General features: G+C 44.3%; 3 protein-coding genes across 3 annotated transcripts; 2 read left to right on the forward strand and 1 right to left on the reverse strand.

The window, feature by feature from the left end:
* Positions 1-2,361: 2,361 nt before the first annotated feature.
* Positions 2,362-12,618, reverse strand: LOC133139234 (transcription factor HES-5-like). The gene is made up of 3 exons (XM_061258647.1): positions 12,566-12,618; positions 2,919-2,982; positions 2,362-2,793 (listed from the first exon to the last, which is right to left on the reverse strand). The coding sequence occupies exons 1-3, from the start codon at positions 12,613-12,615 to the stop codon at positions 2,362-2,364; spliced, it is 546 nt and encodes a 181-aa protein (XP_061114631.1). The 5' UTR covers positions 12,616-12,618.
* Positions 12,619-12,739: 121 nt separating this feature from the next.
* LOC133139284 (transcription factor HES-5-like) lies at positions 12,740-13,359 on the forward strand. The gene is made up of 2 exons (XM_061258719.1): positions 12,740-12,802; positions 12,928-13,359. The coding sequence occupies exons 1-2, from the start codon at positions 12,740-12,742 to the stop codon at positions 13,357-13,359; spliced, it is 495 nt and encodes a 164-aa protein (XP_061114703.1).
* Positions 13,360-16,630: 3,271 nt separating this feature from the next.
* Positions 16,631-17,244, forward strand: LOC133139257 (transcription factor HES-5-like). The gene is made up of 2 exons (XM_061258678.1): positions 16,631-16,693; positions 16,819-17,244. The coding sequence occupies exons 1-2, from the start codon at positions 16,631-16,633 to the stop codon at positions 17,242-17,244; spliced, it is 489 nt and encodes a 162-aa protein (XP_061114662.1).
* Positions 17,245-24,749: the final 7,505 nt, after the last annotated feature.

Genomic DNA, 24,749 nt, shown 5'->3' on the forward strand with positions numbered 1-24,749 from the left:
AAGAATGACTCCAGCATTATTATACATAAGGAGATGATTTTGTATGAAATATAGGGTAGATGTGAGCCATGTAACTGGGCCATATTTCACACTCAGCACTCTGTGCTCACTGGCTGTAGGTCTGTGGTCTCAGCAGCTTCTGTCCCTGTTGGGCTCTGAGAGAGAGTTTTCCTCTGTTTCCCACACTCCCTCCATTCACTGCACTCAATGGAGCACAAAAGACGTGTGTCTTATTACACATCACAGTCGCTGTGGGGCTGGGTCCCTCATTGTGTGGGCAGAAGGTCTTACGGCTGGCCCAGCACAAAAGCACCAACTGGCCTGAGCCATTTCAGCCCAACAGCTGCAGTGTTACAGGTGAGATAGATACACGGACACTGGATTTCATACCTGCTGTGTGTGAATGTTACGTGTGGAATCAGATACATATTGTAGAGACACCAGTCCGTCTTGAGTTTATGAATTGGAACTAAAAGATGAATGTAGTTTCTGTAAAATTTATGTGTAATTACTTTCCAAATGAATACTTTACACTGTATCTAACTGCCATTCTGATTTTCCTTCTCTTAATTGTCCTGGAATATATATTTTATCGTCTGATTTGATTTTATTGCTCATGTCTTTTCATAAATATTCATGAATGAAGACAAAATTGTTAGTGCAAGATATCAACTTACGTACAATATTATTAGGATGGTTTAGCACTCAAAACTTATGTGACATGTGATAGCAAAATACAAAATTATGTATTTGCATTTTTAATTTACTTCAGTGATTATGTCTCTGTCTTTCTATATGTCTGTCTGTCTGTATTACTATCTCAATCAATGTGAGAATGTAAATAATATAGTGGTATATTTATCATATCTAAAAATGATATTTCATTTAAATTTGATTGTATGTGCTTGGCCATTGTACTTGATTATTCAGGCACACACTTGTGACGCTACAGTCAGACACACTCGGGATGTGATACACCTGAAGCAAATACATTTAAGCAGAATAGCATCAGATTATATAGCAGTAAATATTATTATTATTATTTCTGTTCCAATGTTGATACTCTATCTATTAATAACTCTGAAATAGTGTTATGTTGATTGACACATTCATTACTTTTTTGTTGAGTTTCCTTCATAAATGATGCAAAGAACCAATAGATACATTTTCACAGAATTTATTCATTCATAATAATCACTCTTAGAGTGAAACACATCACTGGCAGTTTGAAGACATCTTCAAGACACAAGGTAGCTCACTGTGGAGCTGTACATTTTACAATCATCTTCATAAAAGACAAGAGAGGCTGTAAAGTTTCAACACTTTAACAATTCTCACTCAGTAATGAGTATTCATTTTTAGAGCATAGTTTTAAAATCCTATAAGAAATATAACAAGACTTCCTTAACAGGAATCTTATCAGGAATTTATGGCAGTACAAACATTCCAGATGTGGAATTATTATTTTACATTAAGCATTTCTTATGCTACAACATAAAATTTTGCCTTCACAGAAGGTATTGTTTTCATAGGCAATATAACGCATACATAGAAATACACAATCACCAATATAACTGCCTTCACAGAGGCATTTTTCTCCAGATGCAAATAACATCAACACTTAAATATGATACCCAGTTTGGGTAAAGAGTGCATCTCATTCACATACAGTCTCAACAGAAGACACAATATTGTTCAGTCATCATTAAATGACCAGACATATGGACGTTTTCTATTTGAATCTTGTTAGGCATGAAATAATTTAATAATACATTTTTCACCAAATATTCCCATAAACTTTCTTCATGGGACTCTAACAGGCATTTATGCCTGTGCACAAACTCCAAATATGGAATTTAGATTTTACATGAAGCATTTGTCATGCTACAATGTCACATTTGACCTTCACAGAAGATTTTTTTTTTCACATGCAGGAGTACAATGCATGCCTCTAGACCAAACAGAATAGCCTGTATAATTGCCTATATGGATGAATGTTTCCCCCAATGCAATCAACATCAATAATAACATAATACCCAGTCTGGGTAAAGAGTTAATCTCATTCATATGGAGTCTCAACAAAAGACACAATATTGTTCAGTCATCATCAAATAACTATAGAAACAAGGACATTTTCCATGAAAGGAACATTTCCTCTTTGACAACAAATAGTTAAGATATTTTCACCAAATATTGGCAAGAGTCTTTTCAGGCTTTCTCTTCGTGAAAGCAGAGCATTAAACCTCCTGCACATGCAGAAGAGGAAGAACACTTCCTACATCCTGAGAATCGCTGTCCATGTCCTTGTACAACAGACATGTTGAATTCTGTTGGTGTGATTGTGAGGCAGTCTGCAGGACTCTACCAGGGCCTCCAGAGGGCGCTGCTGGCTGCAGTCTCCTCTTTGCTGCTGCTGTTGTGGGCTGGAGAGCTCAGCTGAGGCAGTGCAAACTCAATCTTGCTCTTGTCAGAGGAAGGCTGCAGCTTTTGGAAATGGCTCAGCAGTCCTCTCTGGGACGGTGTCTTCACTTCATAGCGGGACAGGAAGCTGACGATCTCTTGCGCACACCTGGAGTAGCCCTCACTGACAGCTGAAGAGCAGGATGTGCTGTTAGCTGACTGGTGCTGGTGCTGCCGTCTCAGGAAGCAAACTGTCATCTCCAGGATGTCAGCTTTCTCCTGCTTGGAGCTGGAGTTCTGGCTGTGGAACTCTGGGCCCAGGAGAGACTTGAGCTGCTCGATGCTGCTGTTGATTCGATCTCTGCGCATCTTTTCCACCACTGGCTTTCTCAGCTGCAAGAGGAAAACAGGAATAACGTTAACAATCTCACTCGTGTATAAGACATTCATGACTGTATATTTACACAAACATTAGGTAATGTAAAGTGAGTTTATGAATGATAATGTCCTGTATTTACCTTGTGAGTCAGACTCAGGTGCTCATTGGAGTAGCTGGTTGCTGCAGTGACTGTAGGTGCCATGGTTGTATCTCAGTGTAGAGGCGGTCTGAGATGTGCTGGACCCCTCTCTCCTATTTATAGCGTGTAATCTCCATATGAATGTGTGGGTCTGGGTGTGTTTGGAGGTTCTCACAGTGTGCAGCCAATGGCAGAGCTGAGGAGGACAATGAGGAATGCAGAGCTGCCACATGCTGAATGAAGTGCTGACTGCAGGGGCACAATGAGCACGTCTCTGGGGAACAGGTGGAGGGGAGGGTGATGGAGAGAGACTCACAGAGCACTGTGTGAATCTGGGAAAGGGCTGACCCTGTAAAGAGAGCAGCTCTGCTGCCTGATGTTGGGATCAGAGACAGAGACTGAGACACGCTCGTCATTATAAAGTGCACATGTGGGACTGACACATATATAACCTCTCAATCTTACAGGAAATTCAGCACTATGACTGATTGGTGAGGACTGATTTCATCTAAACATTAAAAACTAGATGCTCATTTTTAATAATATCTCCTGTACAGAAAGCTTGTACATATATTATGTTTTAATTCATTCATGTCACACCCTGAAAATCTCGCCTTCCTTCAAAAAAAATAATATTCCAAAAAAATGTATTTGTTACTGCGGTATAATTATTTACTTATTCTAAAAATGAGCTTGTGATATCTTCAATCAATGCTAATTGAAGACATTTACATTCATTCTTTTCATGGAGAACATTTCGTCTTTTCAGAGATATGCTAGAGAAGTAAAGGAAATTAGTAGAACGAAAGGCACACTTATGGGCCACACATACAAACCCAGAACCTTGTCTTTTATCACAAACAGCCTTTTATCACAAACAGCCTTTTATCACAAACAGCCTTTCTGCAGAGCCAGATGTCACAGATGTGTGTCCTCTTTTGGCTGGGAGACTGTGTGAGTGGAGATCCGCTCAGTTTCCCACACTGAGCCGGGCGCGCGTGTGTGTGTGTGTGTGCGTGTGTGTGTGTCATTCTGACCATGACAAAAGATGCTCTTTGTATTCAGTGGGTCTTTGCCATTGGCTGCCGTGTGACAGTCAGTGACATCAAAGACCATCTGGAGGAGAAGTTTTTTGGAGGGAAAGATTTGCTTTTCTCTATGCTCGATCCTGCATTTCACATTTTCCTGAATTTATCAAAGGGAATTATTCAATTTTTCTTGAGGTGTTTTGAGTGCAGTATATTTGATAGTATATGGGTGGCCTGTAGCGTAGTGTAGTGTAGTGGTTAAGGTCTGTGGTTTAGTGGTTAAATGACTGGGACACGCATGGTCGGTGGTTCAGTCCCCGGTGTAGCCACAATAAGATCTGCACAGCCGTTGGGCCCTTGAGCAAGGCCCTTAACCCTGCATTGCTCCAGGGGGAATTGTCTAATCAACTGTACATCACTCTGGATAAGAGCGTCTACCAAATGCCATTAATGTAAAGCGATGTAATGATAGTAAGTGATTTTAAGGCACATTGCTGTAGGATGTTTAAAATCAACCTTTGAGTCCTGTTGAAGTCCAAAATTATCACACTTTTTTTGAGTGTGGTGTGGTGCCCCCCTGCTCCTCCCTCTCCTCCTGCATCTCTGCCCTCAATGAGCAGGACGGTGTGGATCATTCGCCCATCACCCCTCTCTCTAGCCTCAGGCTCAAACTGGGGTGGGGAGGTGGGGTCGGGGGTCATTCTGCTGGAAGTGTGACTCTGCTCTCCTGAGCTTTCCCACACTCACTGAACAATAGAAGTGTGCCACTGAAATGCTAATGCCATCTAGGGACATCCCCCCCAACCCCAGTCTGACACATTTAGTCCTAATATGGACCCAGTGTTGTCGGGCACATTAACACATTTAAATGTTTCAAGCTTTCCAATAGTGTGGTCATAGCTTTAATTCTGAACAAGAGCAACATTTAGGTTTTAGAGAAATCTCATAATATGTCAGGGCATGTATCGTAGTTACAGCTCTATGTTACTATTTGTCAGTGGCTTAAAGAAAAAAAGTAAAAACTGGCCATCATATGTTTTGTCATTTCCTTGTTTTGATAAAGGGTATTGTATGTTTGCGGATTACATTCATATTTTCACGCTCATAACTTAAAGGTACGTACAGATGCCACACAAATCGTTTCTACGTAAAATTGCTGTCAGAATGAGAGTTGGCCAAACAATCAAAAGTTTTGTTGTGTTGAACACTCTTGGCGTTTTGAATTCTGTGTTGTACAGGAACATCTCGCTGAGCGTGAAACCTTTGCTTATCCCCAACCCAACCCCATTAAACCATGGTACTGAAAATATCCTGTGATCCACAGACCTTTTATATATTATTCTCCACTAGGTGGGAGCAAAACGATTAAAGACCATTACCCCTGAACTATAACGCTGGTTCATATGACCAAAAAACAAGTAGACAATTGGCTGCAATTGAGTAAGATTTCCAAAATGTAAAATAGAAACCAAGTCGCTAATGATCTCATACCACACAAACAATGAATTGATGACAATGTGGTTGAACTAGTCTTTGGATTTCAGGCTGTAATATTTATGTTACTGGAAAGGCAAAGCATTAAATCTTTCCATGGTAGAGAATTAGCTGGTTACAGTGTTACAGTAAACAGCTGCTCTTACTGTAAAACTATCGCAGGTTGGTATTGTAATAGTAACCTCCATTATAATATGACATAGAACAGATGTCTAATGTTCACAGGAAAAAACAGTCAAGAGAATTGCGAGTAATCCGCTTTAGGCAATAATTAAATGAGGTCTTTTATAACCTTCTGTCCTTTAACAAATAGTCAATGAGTAATGTTTAACATACAGTAACCAATACGCTTATGCCCACAAAACTCAGACTAATTTATATAATAACTGTTTCCAATGTACAGTACCAGTCAAAAGTTTGGACACAACTTGCCATTTTCTGCTATTTCTGATTGATGACAAACAGAGGAAATAAGACATCAAACAATTCACATGTGAATTCACATACCTCAGACCCTTCTTGACTAAAAACCATTTAATCCACTGTATCAGCATAATTTACAGCTGAATCAAGTCCCACCCCCCAATTCCCATAGAGATCCAATTAAATACAAAGTGGTTTTAGTATCGCTTGAGATTTGGTGATGTTGATAGATTTCATGGCTTACAAATATATGCAACCAAATACAAAACATCACAATTTCATTTGACTTGTTTGACATGATATGCCTCAAACATTGAAATGTATAAAAAGTGTTGTAATTGCTACATGGTAAAAATGTATAAATGTATAAAAATACTCTCTAATAAAAGCTGAGAATCTTCATATTGACCACATGTGAATTGTTTGATGAAACATTAATCAGAAAAATAACAAAAAAGCCTCCAAAATGTGTCCAAACTTTTGACTGGTAATGTATATAATAACTGTTTCCAATGTATATAATAACTGTTTCCTCATAATTAGTGCTGCATGGGGACATGGTGGTTTCTCTCCATTATGCCTTCTCATTGGCAATATATCATATGTCACCTGTCAGCCAAACGCAAGCACAGTTGTGCATCACCAGATTGTACAGTGGTTATACACTGTGCTGTGCTTCCACAAGTGACTTCGATAAGATGCAATAGTTAGCCAGTGTTGGATTAGAGATTTTCCAGGATGATATATCATTGTATGCTTAACCTACACTCTGAGTTTTTAAATATTAGATTCCAAAATAAATCATGTTCATTTATTGCTATTTTCAACTAGCAGCTGTCAACACATACTTCATAATTTACTCTCCGGTTAATTATGAGTTAAGGAGCTATCATCAGTCCAAGTTATGATAAGGAATAATCTATCAGATCTCCAGGGTAACTTAGAGGCCTGAAACAGTCATGTTATTGAGACTGACTATCTTGCTATTTGATAGCTGAGCACAAGACAAGCACCATACGAGATATGGCAGAGAATGACAGAGAAGTGAATGTAAAGAAGTACAGAAAACTGATGAACTTTTATGAACAATTTATTTAAAAAATGTTATCACAATACTTTCCCAGCCGTTATTAATTAAACTTAAAACACACAATTACATACATTTAAAATGTAAGAAGATAAAAAACCAAACATAAGGTTCTCACAATGACTGTAGTATATGCATTGGCATATAAGACACATTGCTCCTTTGTACAAAGGAAAATTAGTTTCATAAGCAGCATTGTTCAGGCACAATTCTCATGCCCATGCAACACCTGCATGTTGATATGCTTTTTTGCATTATTCATACAAAGCCAAAATAATTATCTGCAAAGGTCCAATTTCATAAAATGAACATGCCGGTTACATTGTTCACAATCATAATTAACATTAAAATAACCGTAATAACGGCACGCTTAACTCTGTCTTTACAAAAGACTATTGAAGTTAACATATGTGTGAAGAACATATTTTTTGCAACAAAGCAAAAAAAAAAAATCCAAAATGAAATCATAAATCTTGAGAAAAAAATAATTTAGAAAGAAATATATCAGACTCCTTCAGTCTATATTGCGGTTTTTCCACGTAGTCCTTGTCAAAGCCCTCCAGCGATGGGCAGCGCAGTTGGATCAGTGAGGTCAGGGGTTGGCCTTTGACCTCTGACCCTCACTGCTGACAGCACAGAGGCAGCAGGTCCTCGTCCGGGGCGGGAAAGAGCCGCAGCGCCTCGCGGGTGCACCGGGAGTACCCGTCGTGGAGCAGGATGGCCTTCCTCGGCGTGAAGAAGGACAGAGCCTTCTCCAGCAGGTCCAGGCTCGACACCCCGCCCTGCAGGTGGCCCTCCAGGGCCGTTCTCAGCCGCTCCACACCACTGCAGCACTTCCTCTCGAACTTCACCAGTTTACACCTGCAGGAAAGAGTAATACGACAAGATAAGTATGGTTCTTCTGTAAGAACGGCAGTACGATGTGATGAGTATGGTTCTTCTGTGAGAACAGTAATACGATGTGATAAGTATGGTTCTTCTGTGAGAACAGTAATACGATGTGATAAGTATGGTTCTTCTTTGAGAACAGTAATACGACAAGATAAGTATGGTTTTTCTGCAAAGCCTAGTCGCTAAGTTCTTACGCTCTATAGCAACAATAAAAACAAACATTTGTCCCGAACTTACATGGTTTGCTGCTCCTTCATGGTGGCCTGAAGACTGAAGTTGACGTAGTCTGCCATGTTCGCGGTTTGGAGGTCTGTCTGCAGGTTCGGAGATTGCAAATTCTCTGACTTTACGGTTCCTCAGCAGCCTGTATTTATACCCCGCAGACGTGTGACGCCTCACGCATGGGAACGAATCGGAGGGGCCCGTTCATCTGACAATACCCTGAGCCTGAATGGCCTCTGTGAACGGCGGACATAATGGAGCACACCCCAGTGAACAGGTGGAAGGGTGTCCGCTCAATGCCTTCCGTGGAATTACATATTAATGGCCGTGTGTGAAAGTGTGTGAACACCGCTTCCCCCCGGTCTCAGCTCTCCTCCGGGAGCAGTTAGCGATGGGAAAGTGTGACCAAACATCTGCCAGAGAGCGAGCGACAGTTCTCATCTCATCTCATCTTCAAATAAATAAATAAATAAAGTATATATATGTGTGATATACAGTATTTAAAAATCATTTTATTAAAGCAGTTGGTTTGGAATTATTGCCGTTCAGTAATGAGCAACTTCACAAATCTCAAGCCTTCAGTGAAAAGTGTATGAAATATGTCCCTCTGATACTCAATATTCACCAACAATAAGTAAAATATTACAAACTATTATGAATATTATCTTAATGTTATTCAATTTCTGAATATGTTTTGGTTCTGTTATTCTTTCCATGAAGCCAGAGAGGCAACTGTTAACATTGATTTACAACCATCCAAAAAGAGGAAAGTAACACAGCTAAAATGCACAAGTCTACCCATTCCGCTGGCACTAAATGAATTAAAGTCTTTACATATTTAATTATAATAAAACTGACGAGTGAACAGTGATGTTTGCTGCGAGGGCTGGTTCTCTATAATCCAGATGGCCTCGGAGCACGCTCCCCAGCTCTCTCTGTTCGTCTGTAGACACAGGGGGGGGGGGGGGGTGAGGCGGGGGGGCTTAGCTGGGCACGCTTCCTTTGTCTGCCTGTCCTGATGTCGTTAATACCCAAGTGTGGGAAACGCTGCGTACCCCAGGCTCCACGTTCCGGGCAGGAGGAGACAAGAGGCTGGGAAACCACACGCCCTGGTTCGGCGGCCAGCTGTGAGAGGCTTCAGGGCAGGTATACGCTCTGAGACACGGGTCACACACAGAGCCTCAGTCACACGAGTCACACACAGAGCCTCAGTCACACGAGTCACACACAGAGCCTCAGCCACACGAGTCACACACAGAGCCACAGCCACACGGGTCACACACAGAGCCTCAGCCACACGAGTCACACACAGAGCCTCAGCCACACGAGTCACACACAGAGCCTCAGCCACACGGGTCACACACAGAGCCTCAGCCACACGAGTCACACACAGAGCCTCAGCCACACGGGTCACACACAGAGCCTCAGTCACACGAGTCACACACAGAGCCTCAGCCACACGAGTCACACACAGAGCCTCAGCCACACGGGTCACACACAGAGCCTCAGCCACACGAGTCACACACAGAGCCTCAGTCACACGAGTCATACACAGAGACTCAGTCACACGGGTCACACACAGAGACTCAGTCACACGAGTCACACACAGAGCCTCAGTCACACGAGTCACACACAGAGCCTCAGTCACACGAGTCACACACAGAGACTCAGCCACACGAGTCACACACAGAGCCTCAGTCACACGAGTCACACACAGAGCCTCAGTCACACGGGTCACACACAGAGCCTCAGTCACACGAGTCACACACAGAGCCTCAGTCACACGAGTCACACACAGAGCCTCAGTCACACGAGTCACACACAGAGCCTCAGTCACACGAGTCACACACAGAGCCTCAGTCACACGAGTCACACACAGAGCCTCAGTCACACGAGTCACACACAGAGACTCAGCCACACGAGTCACACACAGAGCCTCAGTCACACGAGTCACACACAGAGACTCAGTCACACGAGTCACACACAGAGACTCAGCCACACGAGTCACACACAGAGCCTCAGTCACAAGAGTCATACACAGAGACTCAGTCACACGAGTCACAGATATGTAGATAGATAGATAGATAGATAGATAGATAGACAGATAGATAGACAGATAGATAGATAACTACATTTAAATAGCGCTTTTCGAGACACTGAGAGCCCTTACATTGATGAGGAGGAAACTCTCCTCAACCACCACCAATGTGTGGCACCCACCTGGGGGTTGCACGGCAGCCATTTTGCACCAGTAGCTCACCACACACCAGCTGAGGTGGAGAGGGAAAGAACAACATCTTTGCCTATTGAATCAGGGGATGATTAGGTGGCAGGTTGGAATTTAGCCAGGACCCCCTACTCTTTGTGAAGACTGTTGTGGGATCTTTAATGACCACAGTGAGTCAGGACAGTGGTTTCATGTCACATCGAAAAGACGGCGTCTCCTACAGCACAGTGTCCCCATCACTGCACTAGGGCATTGGGGATATTTTGACCAGAGAGCAGATCGCCCCCTACTGGCCCAGCAACACCACTTCCAGCAGCAACTTAGCTTTCCCAGGAGGTCTCCTATCCAATCCCAACCAATCCCACGCCTGCTTATCTTCAGCCATTTACTAACCAATCCCACGCCTGCTTATCTTCAGCCATTTATGAACTAAGCCCACACCTGCTTAGCTTCAGCCATTTACTAACCAAGCCCACTCCTGCTTATCTTCAGCCATTTACTAACCAAGCCCACACCTGCTCAGCTTCAGCCATTTACTAACCAAGCACACACCTGCTTAGCTTCAGCCATTTACTAACCAAGCCCACACCTGCTCATCTTCAGCCATTTACTAACCAATCCCACGCCTGCTTATCTTCAGCCATTTACTAACCAAGCCCACACCTGCTTAGCTTCAGCCATTTACTAACCAAGCCCACACCTGCTGATCTTCAGCCATTTACTAACCAAGCCCACACCTGCTCATCTTCAGCCATTTACTAACCAAGCCCACACCTGCTTAGCTTCAGCCATTTACTAACCAAGCCCACACCTGCTTAGCTTCAGCCATTTACTAACCAAGCCCACACCTGCTTATCTTCAGCCATTTACTAACCAAGCCCACACCTGATTAGCTTCAGCCATTTACTAACCAAGCCCACACCTGCTTATCTTCAGCCATTTACTAACCAAGCCCACACCTGCTTAGCTTCAGCCATTTACTAACCAAGCCCACACCTGCTTATCTTCAGCCATTTACTAACCAAGCCCACACCTGCTAAGCTTCAGCCATTTACTAACCAAGCCCACACCTGCTAAGCTTCAGCCATTTACTAACCAAGCCCACACCTGCTTATCTTCAGCCATTTACTAACCAAGCCCACACCTGCTAAGCTTCAGCCATTTACTAACCAAGCCCACACCTGCTTAGCTTCAGCCATTTACTAACCAAGCCCACACCTGCTTAGCTTCAGCCATTTACTAACCAAGCCCACACCTGCTTATCTTCAGCCATTTACTAACCAAGCCCACACCTGCTAAGCTTCAGCCATTTACTAACCAAGCCCACACCTGCTAAGCTTCAGCCATTTACTAACCAAGCCCACTCCTGCTTATCTTCAGCCATTTACTAACCAAGCCCACACCTGCTTAGCTTCAGCCATTTGGCAGGAGCTGGGTGTATGGTGGTGTGGCAGCTGGCACAGAGCCTCAGATCAAACGCCTCAAGCCAGGAGTGATAGTCTATGATACAGGTGTTATCAAGGACACTCAAAGAGCTTAGAGCTGAACTTTCAGATATTTAGCATAACCAGGTTATGAAGTCTTCTATTCTTGAGACAAAGTATACTCTCAGAAATAAAGTGACAGTGGAGGTACATGTTTGCTCAAATTTGCAGTAATGTTGTCTTTGGGTAAATTAATGAATTTTAGAAGCAAGAAAGGGACAAATACATTCTATATTGCTGAGTACAATTTTATATAACTATAGTGTACCGCCCCAGAAACAAGCATTTGTACGTTTTTAGGCACTTTTCACACCTTTTGTTCTTAGGGTGTCATGGAAAGCAATTCATTGAACATGAATTGGAAATTTTAATAAATTTGATTAACACGATTTGCATTGCATCAACAATGAATGACTAATTTGATTAATAATAACGTATTGTATAATTCATGCTACTGCGAGTACAATTTGGGGACATCTGAGTATATCTACTTGAAAAAATGGAAAGAAAAAGCTTGAATTTCTATAGGAACGTGAAGAAGAGAGAAAGACGTGGATTAAATTAGTTACACCTCCTCTCAGCATTGTAAATTCTAAAATAAAAAAAAAAAACATCTAGTATTCTGTTCAGTCTCTGTCTCTGATCCCAACATCAGGGAGCAGAGCTGCTCTCTTTACAGGGTCAGCCTTTTCCCAGATTCACACAGTGCTCTGTGAGTCTCTCTCCATCACCCTCCCCTCCACCTGTTCCCCAGAGACGTGCTCATTGTGCCCCTGCAGTCAGCACTTCATTCAGCATGTGGCAGCTCTGCATTCCTCATTGTCCTCCTCAGCTCTGCCATTGGCTGCACACTGTGAGAACCTCCAAACACACCCAGACCCACACATTCATATGGAGATTACACACTATAAATAGGAGATAGGGGTCCAGCACATCTCAGACCGCCTCTACACCGAGATACAACCATGGCACCTACAGTCACTGCAGCAACCAGCTACTCCAATGAGCACCTGACTCTGACTCACAAGGTAAATACAGGACATTATCATTCATAAACTCACTTTACATTGCCTAATGTTTGTGTAAATATACAGTCATGAATGTCTTATAAAAGAGTGAGATTGTTAACGTTATTCCTGTTTTCCTCTTGCAGCTGAGAAAGCCAGTGGTGGAAAAGATGCGCAGAGATCGAATCAACAGCAGCATCGAGCAGCTCAAGTCTCTTCTGGGCCCAGAGTTCCACAGCCAGAACTCCAGCTCCAAGCAGGAGAAAGCTGACATCGTGGAGATGACAGTTTGCTTCCTGAGACGGCAGCACCAGCACCAGTCAGCTAACACCACAACCTGCTCTTCAGCTGTCAGTGAGGGCTACTCCAGGTGTGCGCAAGAGATCGTCAGCTTCCTGTCCCGCTATGAAGTGAAGACACCGTCCCAGAGAAGACTGCTGAGCCATTTCCAAAAGCCGCAGCCTTCCTCTGACAAGAGCAAGATTGAGTTTGCACTGCCTCAGCTGAGCTCTCCAGCCCACAACAGCAGCAGCAAAGAGGAGACTGCAGCCAGCAGCGCCCTCTGGAGGCCCTGGTAGAGTCCTGCAGACTGCCTCACAATCACACCAACAGAATTCAACATGTCTCTTGTACAAGGACATGGACAGCGATTCTCAGGATGTAGGAAGTGTTCTTCCTCTTCTGCATGTGCAGGAGGTTTAATGCTCTGCTTTCACGAAGAGAAAGCCTGAAAAGACTCTTGCCAATATTTGGTGAAAATATCTTAACAATTTCTTGTCAAAGAGGAAATGTTCCTTTCATGGAAAATGTCCTTGTTTCTATAGTTATTTGATGATGACTGAACAATATTGTGTCTTTTGTTGAGACTGCATATGTGAATGAGATTAACTCTTTACCCAGACTGGGTATTATGTTATTGTGCATCTGGAAAATGCCTCTGTGAAAGCAGTTATATTGGCGATTGTGTATTTCAATGTATGCGTTATATTGCCTATGAAAACAATACCTTCTGTGAAGGCAAAATTTTATGTTGTAGCATAAGAAATGCTTAATGTAAAATAATAATTCCACATCTGGAATGTTTGTACTGCCATAAATTCCTGATAAGATTCCTGTTAAGGAAGTCTTGTTATATTTCTTATAGGATTTTAAAACTATGCTCTAAAAATGAATACTCATTACAGAGTGAGAATTGTTAAAGTGTTGAAACTTTACATCCTCTCTTGTCTTTTATGAAGATGATTGTAAAATGTACAGCTCCACCGTGGGCTACCTTGTGTCTTGAAGATGTCTTCAAACTGACAGTGATGTGTTTCACTCTAAGAGTGATTATTATGAATGAATAAATTCTGTGAAAATGTATCTATTGGTTCTTTGCATCATTTATGAAGGAAACTCAACAAAAAAGTAATGAATGTGTCAATCAACATAACACTATTTCAGACTTATTAATAGGTAGAGCATCAACATTGGAACAGAAATAATAAAAATAATATTTTCTGCTATATAATCTGATCCTATTCTGCTTAAATGTATTTGCTTCAGCTGTATCACATCCCGAGTGTGTCTGACTGTAGTGTCACAGGTGTGTGCCTGAATCATCAAGTACAATGGCCAAGCACATACAATCAAATTAAAATGAAATATCATTTTTAGATAAGATAAATATACCACTATATTATTTACATTCTCACATTGATTGAGATTGTAATACAGACAGACAGACATATAGAAAGACAGAGACATAATCACTGAAGTAAATTAAAAATGCAAATACATAATTTTGTATTTTGCTATCACATGTAACATAAGTTTTGAGTGCTAAACCATCCTAATAATATTGTACTTAAGTTGATATCTTGCACTAACAATTTTGTCTTCATTCATGAATATTTATGAAAAGACATGTGCAATAAAATCAAATCAGACGATAAAATATATATTCCAGGACAATTAAGAGAAGGAAAATCAGAATGGTAGTTAGATACAGTGTAAAGTATTAATTTCGAAAGTAATTACACATACATTTTACAGAAACTACATTCATCTTTTAGTTCCAATTCATTAACTCAAGACGGACTGGTGTCTCTACAATATGTATCTGATTCCACACGTAACATTGACACACAGCAGGTATAAAATCCAGTGTCCGTGTATCTATCTCACCTGTAACACTGCAGCTGTTGGGCTGAAATGGCTCAGGCCAGTTGGTGCTTTTGTGCTGGGCCAGCCGTAAGACCTTCTGCCCACACAATGAGGGACCCAGCCCCACAGCGACTGTGATGTGTAATAAGACACACGTCTTTTGTGCTCCATTGAGTGCAGTGAATGGAGGGAGTGTGGGAAACAGAGGAAAACTCTCTCTCAGAGCCCAACAGGGACAGAAGCTGCTGAGACCACAGACCTACAGCCAGTGAGCACAGAGTGCTGAGTGTGCAATATGGCCCAGTTACATGGCTCACATCTCCTCTATATTTCATACAAAACCATCTTCTTATGTGGAATAACGCTGGAGTCATTCTTAGAGGGAAGCTAGCCTTCGATCCTGTAGTTTCTGAGAACAAAAATACTATTGGGTTCAGTGTGGTGTGAACCAGCAAATACTGTACAGCTTGCATATATTAATTATTTTATAATATTTAAAAGCTTGTCAAACTGACATTTGGATGCTGTCAAACATAAAGACAAAGATACCACAAACAAAAATATGCATCACTAATTTTCATAAAAGAAGGTCATTTTGGGGAAGAGATTATTTAATTGGGGAAATTTTTAAAGAAATCTCGATTACTAATAAAATCTAAAATACAGTACAGATTAAAGAGAGGTTGTGACTGAGATTAGTGGTCTTTCTTTCACATCATTATCCAGTAGTTCTGACTATATTAAAGAGCTCTTAGGAACTTTAGTGAAACTCTGGCAGTTTATTTTCTCATTTAGGACTTGTGCTGATCAACACTTACAGATGGAGGGCATTCTCTCTAAATGTTTGTGTTTATCTGCCTCTTTATGAAGGAATATTTCTCTAACAAGCCTTACCCCAGGGGGCTTGTTGGATACTGTGCGGGTCATGAAAAGGAATTAGCATTTAAGTGGCACACTTCTATTGTTCAGTGAGACTTTTCTCAATGGACAGAGTGTGGGAAAGCTCAGGAGAGCAGAGTCACACTTCCAGCAGCATTAACAGCCTCAATCCCACCAGCAGCTGTACACAGAGGATGAAAGCAAAGCTGCTCTTTAATGTGGACAAATCAGGTTTAAATCCCACTCTCAGCAGCTATGTGATGGACATTCATTAATACTGTATGCACAAGTGAAACCCTACACAGAATTTCACCTGGTACAATTCTGTAAAAATAAGTAATTTCTCTGCATAATACTATTTCAGTAATTTAGGAATGTATAACTGAGCCAGTCAGCTTGTGTGTAGAACCTGATGGTGAAGCTGTAAGGTTGAGAGGTTATATATGTGTCAGTCCCACACGTGCACTTTATAATGACGAGCGTGTCTCAGTCTCTGTCTCTGTTCCCAACATCAGGCAGCAGAGCTGCTCTCTTTACAGGGTCAGCCCTTTCCCAGATTCACACAGTGCTCTGTGAGTCTCTCTCCATCACCCTCCCCTCCACCTGTTCCCCAGAGACGTGCTCATTGTGCCCCTGCAGTCAGCACTTCATTCAGCATGTGGCAGCTCTGCATTCCTCATTGTCCTCCTCAGCTCTGCCATTGGCTGCACACTGTGAGAACCTCCAAACACACCCAGACCCACACATTCATATGGAGATTACACACTATAAATAGGAGAGAGGGGTCCAGCACATCTCAGAACGCCTCTACACCGAGATACAACCATGGCACCTACAGTCACTGCAGCAACCAGCTACTCCAATGAGCACCTGAGTCTGACTCACAAGGTAAATACAGGACATTATCATTCATAAACTCACTTTAAATTGCCTAATGTTTGTGTCAATATGCAGTCATGAATGTCTTATACAAGAGTGAGATTGTTAACATTATTCCTGTTTTCCTCTTGCAGCTGAGAAAGCCAGTGGTGGAAAAGATGCGCAGAGACCGAATCAACAGCAGCATCGAGCAGCTCAAGTCTCTCCTGGGCCCAGAGTTCCACAGCCAGGACTCCAGCTCCAAGCAGGAGAAAGCTGACATCCTGGATATGACAGTTTGCTTCCTGAGACGGCAGCACCAGTCAGCTAACAGCACATCCTGCTCTTCAGCTGTCAGTGAGGGCTACTCCAGGTGTGCGCAAGAGATCGTCAGCTTCCTGTCCCGCTATGAAGTAAAGACACCGTCCCAGAGAAGACTGCTGAGCCATTTCCAAAAGCCGCAGCCTTCCTCTGACAAGAGCAAGATTGAGTTTGCACTGCCTCAGCTGAGCTCTCCAGCCCACAACAGCAGCAGCAAAGAGGAGACTGCAGCCAGCAGCGCCCTCTGGAGGCCCTGGTAGAGTCCTGCAGACTGCCTCACAATCACACCAACAGAATTCAACATGTCTGTTGTACAAGGACATGGACAGCGATTCTCAGGATGTAGGAAGTGTTCTTCCTCTTCTGCATGTGCAGGAGGTTTAATGCTCTGCTTTCACTAAGAGAAAGCCTGAAAATACTTCATGACTCTTGCCAATATTTGGTGAAAATTAATTACTCAAATGAGAAAGAATAATTTCAAGGAAAGTATCAATGCCTCTCCAGTTATTTGATGATGACTGAATTATATTGTGTCTTCTGTTGAGACTCCATTTGTAAATGAGATGCACTCTTTACCCAGACTGGGTATGATCTTGTTATTGATGTTGATTGCATTGGGGGAAACATTCTTCCATATAGGCAATTATGTAGGCTATTATGTTCTCTCTAGAGGTATGCATTGTACTGCATATGGGAAGAAATATCTTCTGTGAAGGTCATATGTGACATTGAAGCAAAACAAATGCTTCATGTAAAATCAAAATTCCATATTTGGAGTTTGTGCACAGGCATAAATGCCTGTCAGATTCCCCTGAAGAAAGTTCATGGGAATATTTGGTGAAATATCTATAGCTAGTTCATGCCTAACAAGATTAATTCAATAGAAAACTTCCATATGTCTGGTCATTTAATGATGACTGAACAATATTGTGTCTTCTGTTGAGACTGTATGTGAATGAGATGCACTCTTTACCCAAACTGGGTATCATCTTTAAGTGTTGATGTTATTTGCATCTGGAGAAAAATGCCTCTGTGAAAGCAGTTATATTGGCGATTGTGTATTTCTATGTATGCGTTGTATTGCATATGAAAAAAAAAAACTTCTGTGAAGGCAAAATTTTATCTTGTAGCATAAGAAATGCTTTATGTTAAATATGAATTCCACATCTGGAGTTTTTGTACTGTCAGAAATTCCTCTCTAAAAATCTAAAAATGAATACTCATTACTGAGTGAGAATTGTTAAAGTGTTGAAACTTTGCATCCTCTCTTGTCTTTTCTAAAGACGATTGTAAAATGTACAGCTCCACCGTGGGCTACCTTGTGTCTTGAAGATGTCTTCAAACTGACAGTGATGTGTTTCACTCTAAGAGTGATTATTATGAATGAATAAATTCTGTGAAAATGTATCTATTGGTTCTTTGCATCATTTACGACAGAAACTCAACAAAAAAGTAATGAATGTGTCAATCAGCATAACACCATTTCTGAGTTATTCATAGGTAGAGCATCAACATTGGACAGAAATAATAATGATAATATTTACTGCTATATAATCTGATCCAATTCTGCTTAAATGTATTTGCTTCAGGTGTATCACATCCCGAGTGTGTCTGACTATAGCGTGACAAGTGTGTTGTCGAGGACCCGGCTCTAGGCCCCCCTGATGAGAGATTGACGGGGGATGGGTTCAGAAGGAATGCATTGTTAACCCCTCGCACACACCATCGAGGTGGTAGTAAGAACGCCCGTAAGAAGAAAAATATGTGGTTCACAGATAATGAGCAGCCATACTTGTCAGTAGAGGAGTCTGAAGTCAGAGGACTTAGATTTAGGGTTTTAAAGAGCAAGGTTAAAGTTCTGACTGAGAATACCCCAACCCTACAGGGGAGGGGCACAATGCCTGGCTAAAACAAAAAAATAAATAAGGAAAACGGAAGGGATGTCAATACCGAAAGAAGATTAAGAGGCTTTAAGGGCGTTCCTGATTATAGCACAAATAATTTTTCGGATAGATTCAAAGGACTGACTATAGAAGAGTTGGTGGATGATTTACACTCAGCTATTGGCTGGATGTCCTTTGTAGATCCCTTAAGGCGCCACTGAGAGGGGCACCTGAAGAGTGTGTTGAGATGGTGGAGGGCACTAACTTCTGGCTTGTATGAAGTCAAAGTTTGGAGAGAGTCCAAGGAGAGATTATGACAGGGAGACAAATACCAGTGATGAATAGGTTCATTAAAAAATTACCACTCGTATATTAAGATGGTGGAAATTCCCAAACTGGAGGGGCACATGACATAAAATATTGGGGAAATTTCTTTTGAGGTATGAGAAAATGACAATTGGAAAAACAGAAATAATTAATATGATCATTAAAAAACAAGTTACATAAGAGATAAATGTCTTCCCGCTTGAAATATTGGGGACATCTCTTATCAAAAAGGTAAACTTTTGTATGCAAAAAAGATATATAAGGAATAAGCTTTTAGACCTTAGGGTGGGATCTTAGAATTTTGCTTCAGAAGATATCTACGAGCTGTTGAAGAGAGAGCAACGCAAGACAGTCAAGCTGGAGTGGCGCGCTCCCTCTGCGCGCCACTCCAGGATATGGATATGGAGAGAGGAGTGACGTACGCGGTGCGGACTCAGCTGAAGAAAGAGCCACGCAGAACAACTATAACCAAGCTGGAGTGGTAATTATAATCTATATTACTTGTAGAAGTAGGAAAGGTAACACATTATAAGTTTCCTTTTATTTTAATATCTTTTATGTCTCATTAAGGTACTGTATATGTCACGTTTCAGGTCTGTCTCACCATGTTTTATGTTGATTTATGTTTTTTCATGTTGTCTTAGTCACGTAGTGTTTTATCATGTATTATGTTAGTCTAGGTTCGTCATGTTGTTTAGTTTATTTCTTGTTACGATTTATTTTCTCGTCATGTCTAGTTATGTTTCGTTACGATTATATTACCTGGTTATGTTGAGTGATTATCGTCTTAGTTTCGCTTTGTGTTATGTTTCGATTTATGTTTATTGTTACGTTAACTGGTCGTTGTTATGCATACACTTTTACATGTTTTTCCGCAAACCTTGCGTTCCGCCTTTTCTCTCTCTCTCTCTCTCTCTCTCGTTCTGTCCTTCACTCCCCTAATGTTTCTATTTGTCTATTTACTAAAACTACTAACGCTAGATCAGGATTGGGTAGAAACTAACAAGACTAATCATGTGTTTATGTTACCTTACGTTTCTCGTACATGTCATTTACTAATTTACTAATGCTAGGGCAGGATAGGTTTATTACTAACGATTACTAATCTCCTTGTTAGACTTGTCATCCATCGCACCTGTTTTCCATTTCCTTGCTACGCTCTAACTAATTGTCTACACCTGTCTACACCTGCATTTATAGCCCAGTCGCGCAACTGTTCACTGCGAAATTGTCTGCCTCTGTTTTCCACGCAACTCTTGAGCATTATTTACTGTTTGATTACACGCCTGTTTACCGACCATCGATTATTGATTTCTGTTTTGTGACCTTCGTTTTGTTTCTCGACTACGTCCCCGCCTACCGTTTTTGTACTTTTGCCCCGCTGATTGTTTCATGGTTTCGACTCCCGCTTCGCCCACGACTACGCCTCTGCCTGCCGTCCGCCTGTTCAACTGCCCCGCTGACAGCTCTCCTGCTACCGGACCTCCCTGCACGCCTACCGACTACGAGATTGCCTCTTCCCTCGGCACCGTGCTTTTTGTTTGTTTTGTATTTGTTTGGCTGGATCTTCGTGTATGGACTTTGCTTGTATTGACTACGCTCCTGGGACTCGTCCCGAATAAAGCCCTAACGGGACTTTATTTTACTATTGTTTCTGAGTCGTGCATTTTGGGTCCAACCCCCACGCACCCGTCTCAGAACAATTTCGCCACTATGGACCCTGCTGACTCAACTGCCATGTTCCACACCCTCCAGGAACAAGGAGCCATCGTCCGGCAGCATTCACAAGGAATCTCCGAGCTTCACCTAGAGATTCGTGAACTGTGTGCAGAGATGAGGAGGCTCGCCGTTGCGGTCCTGCCACAACCACGGGAGGAACCCACCCACCCACCCACCCACTTCCCCGGCCGTCAACCCCTCGGGAGTCTGGCAATTCCGGGAGCCCCAACAACCCCCCCCGGAGAGGTTCGGTGGAGAACCTGAGAGGTGCAAGGCGTTCCTACTCCAGTGCGAGTTTGTATTCAAACAACAGCCCCAGACCTACAACAGCGACGACCGTCGGATTGGCTATGTGATGGGACTACTCAAGGGGAGGGCGTTGGATTGGGCTACGGCGGTGTGGTCCGGGGATTCTTTCCCTCCCCGTTACCCAGCCTTCGCCGATGAGATTCGAAAGGTGTTCCAACACGCATCCAGCGACCGGGAGCCATCCCAGAGACTGATTGCTCTGCGCCAGGGACGGAAGACCGCGGCAGACCACTCCATCGACTTCCGCACCCTCGCAGCAGCTACTAGTTGGAACGATGCAGCTTTGGCGAATCTCTTCCTAGCCAGCCTGAGCGAGACGCTCCAGGACGAGTTGGCGCGACTGGACCCCATCACCCAGCTCGACCAACTCGTGCGCACCACAATCCGCCTGGACAACCGCGCCAGACAACGCCGGTCGGAGAGACCGATCCTTCCCGGCAACCCGTACCCCAGGCAGGGCCCAAGTCCTCGACGAGAGGAGCAGCAGTCGGAGGGATCCGAACCCATGGACCTGTCCCGGGCCGGTACCAGGGTCTCTACCGAGGAACGAGCACGCCGCAGAACCACCGGTTCGTGCTTCTACTGTGGGAGGCCGGGTCACACCCAGGCTCGGTGCTCCTTCAGGACCAGGCGACCAGTATAGGTGAGAGCAGTCGACAGGCATGAGGGTGCTGACAGAGAGAACCATCGTCCCACGCTCACCACGCTGTTGATTCTTCCCGACAGAACAACCCGGATTAACGCGTTGGTGGATTCTGGAGCGGACGCCAATCTCATCGACGAAGTGTTGGTGTCCGAACTGAACATTCCCACCCTCCCTCTACCCCACCCTGAGAATGCGCGGTCGCTGGATGGAAGGACTTTCTGCCGCATGACGCACATTACCATTCCCTGTCAACTGGTCATTTCTGGGAACCATCGAGAGATGATCCAGTTCCGCGTCATCCAGTCCCCCAATGACCAACTCATCTTGGGATTACCCTGGCTCCAGAAACACAACCCCACGATCAACTGGAGTTCCAATCAAGTTCAAGCCTGGGATTCTAGATGTCATCTGTCCTGCTTGCGTTCCGCTCCACCACCAGCAGAGGGAGCACCAGCTCCACCACAGACTCCCAAGCCCTCCCTGGAAAGGGTTCCCACACCTTACCATGACCTGGGCGCAGTGTTCTCCAAGATACAAGCTCAGTCTCTGCCGCCTCATCGACCCTACGACTGCGCCATCGAGCTCCTTCCTGGTTCGTCACTTCCCTCAAGTCGCCTTTACAACGTCTCCAGACCTGAAAGGGAGGCTATGGAGACATACATCCGTGACTGCCTGGCTAACGGACTAATTCGCCCTTCTTCCTCTCCCGTCGGTGCGGGATTCTTCTTCGTCCAGAAGAAGGATGGCTCCCTACGCCCGTGCATCGACTACAGGGAGCTCAACAACATCACGGTGAGGAACAAGTATCCTCTGCCCCTGATGGACTCCGTGTTCCACCCACTTCACGAGGCCACCATCTTCACCAAGCTGGATCTTCGCAACGCGTACCACCTGGTCCGGATCCGTGAGGGCGATGAATGGAAGACCGCCTTCAATACCTCTCTCGGACACTTTGAATACCTGGTCATGCCATTCGGCCTCACCAATGCTCCTGCTGTGTTCCAGGCCCTGGTGAATGACGTTCTTCGGGACTTGTTGGGTCGCCATGTGTTTGTCTACCTGGATGACATCTTGATCTACTCCACTAATGCCAAGGATCATGAAAACCACGTCAGGCAAGTTCTACAAAGGCTTCTAGAAAACAAATTGTTTGTCAAGGCAGAGAAGTGCGTCTTCCACTCCGACACAGTTGAGTTCCTTGGGTTTATCCTGGAGAAGGGACAGATCAGGGCGGATCCCAAGAAGATTCTGGCGGTCACCGACTGGCCCACACCCACCTCACGCAAGCAACTCCAGCGCTTCTTGGGATTCGCCAATTTCTACCGTAGGTTCATCCGTTCCTATAGTCAAGTGGTCTCCCCCCTAACCAAGCTCACGTCCCCAGCGGTGCCATTCCGGTGGAGCCCCGAAGCTGAGACGGCCTTCACCAAGGTCAAGAGACTGTTCGCTTCCGCTCCCATCCTGGTACACCCCGACCCCACCCGCCAGTTTGTGGTCGAGACGGATGCTTCCGACACAGGGGTGGGAGCAGTGCTCTCTCAGGTGGCGGCCGCTGACAACCGACTACACCCCTGCGCCTTCTTCTCCAAGAAGCTGTCCCCGGCGGAGAGGAACTACGACGTTGGAAACCGTGAGCTGCTGGCAGTCAAACTGGCGCTGGAGGAGTGGAGACATTGGCTGGAGGGGGCTGAGAAGCCGTTCATCGTTTGGACCGACCACAAGAACCTGGCATACCTCCAGACAGCCAAAAGGCTGAATTCTCGACAGGCGAGATGGGCGCTGTTCTTCGGGAGGTTCAACTTCTCTCTGACCTACCGTCCAGGATCGAAGAACGTTAAGCCCGATGCCCTGTCCCGTCAATTCAACACCTGTTCTGAGCATGAGATCCCCGAGAACATCCTTCCTACCTCCTGCACCATCGGATCTGTCACATGGAAGATCGAGGCGGTGATCCAGAGGGCTCTACGGGAGGAGCCCGATCCCAGGTCCAACCCCGGATTACGCCTATACGTCCCCTCAGCCGCTCGGACACAGGTGCTGCAATGGGCCCATTCATCCCTCCTTTCCTGCCATCCCGGCTTTACCCGCACCTTGGCGGTGCTGAAGCGGAGATTCTGGTGGAGTGCCATGATCCCCGACACCAGACGCTTCATCAAGGCCTGCACCACATGCGCCAGAAGCAAAGCATCTCACCAGGCCCCTGCTGGACTGCTTCAACCATTGCCGGTGCCCAGCCGACCCTGGAGTCACATCGGAGTGGACTTCGTGACCGGACTTCCCCTTTCCGAGGGTAACACTACCATCCTGACGGTGGTGGACCGATTCAGCAAAGCGGCACACTTCATCCCCCTGGCTGGATTGCCCACCACCCAAGAGACCGCGGATGTTCTGGTGAGAGAGGTGTTCCGCATCCACGGACTTCCATCGGACATCGTATCTGACCGCGGTCCCAAATTCATTTCCCAAGTCTGGAAAGCGTTCTGCGTGGCCCTCGGGGCCACAGCTAGCCTCTCTTCGGGCTACCACCCTCAATCCAATGGCCAAACTGAGAGGGCCAATCAGGACCTGGGGGCCGCTCTACGCTGCGTATCGGCCAAGAACCCAGTCGGCTGGAGCAAGATGCTTACCTGGGTGGAGTACGCTCACAACACCCTACCCTGCGCTGCCACCGGGAAATCACCTTTTGAGGTCTCCCTGGGCTACCAACCTCCACTGTTCCCTGACCAAGAAGCCGAGATCGCTGTTCCCTCCCTCGCCATCCACATGAAACGGTGCGCCAAGGTTTGGAGGGATGCCAAGGCCGCGCTGCTAAGCACGGCAGACCGCAATCGGCGTTTTGCTGATCGCCACCGCACTCCAGCTTCAGTCTACAAACCAGGTG

This window comes from Conger conger, chromosome 10 (genome assembly GCF_963514075.1).
Source record: "Conger conger chromosome 10, fConCon1.1, whole genome shotgun sequence".
Classification (NCBI taxonomy): domain Eukaryota; kingdom Metazoa; phylum Chordata; class Actinopteri; order Anguilliformes; family Congridae; genus Conger; species Conger conger.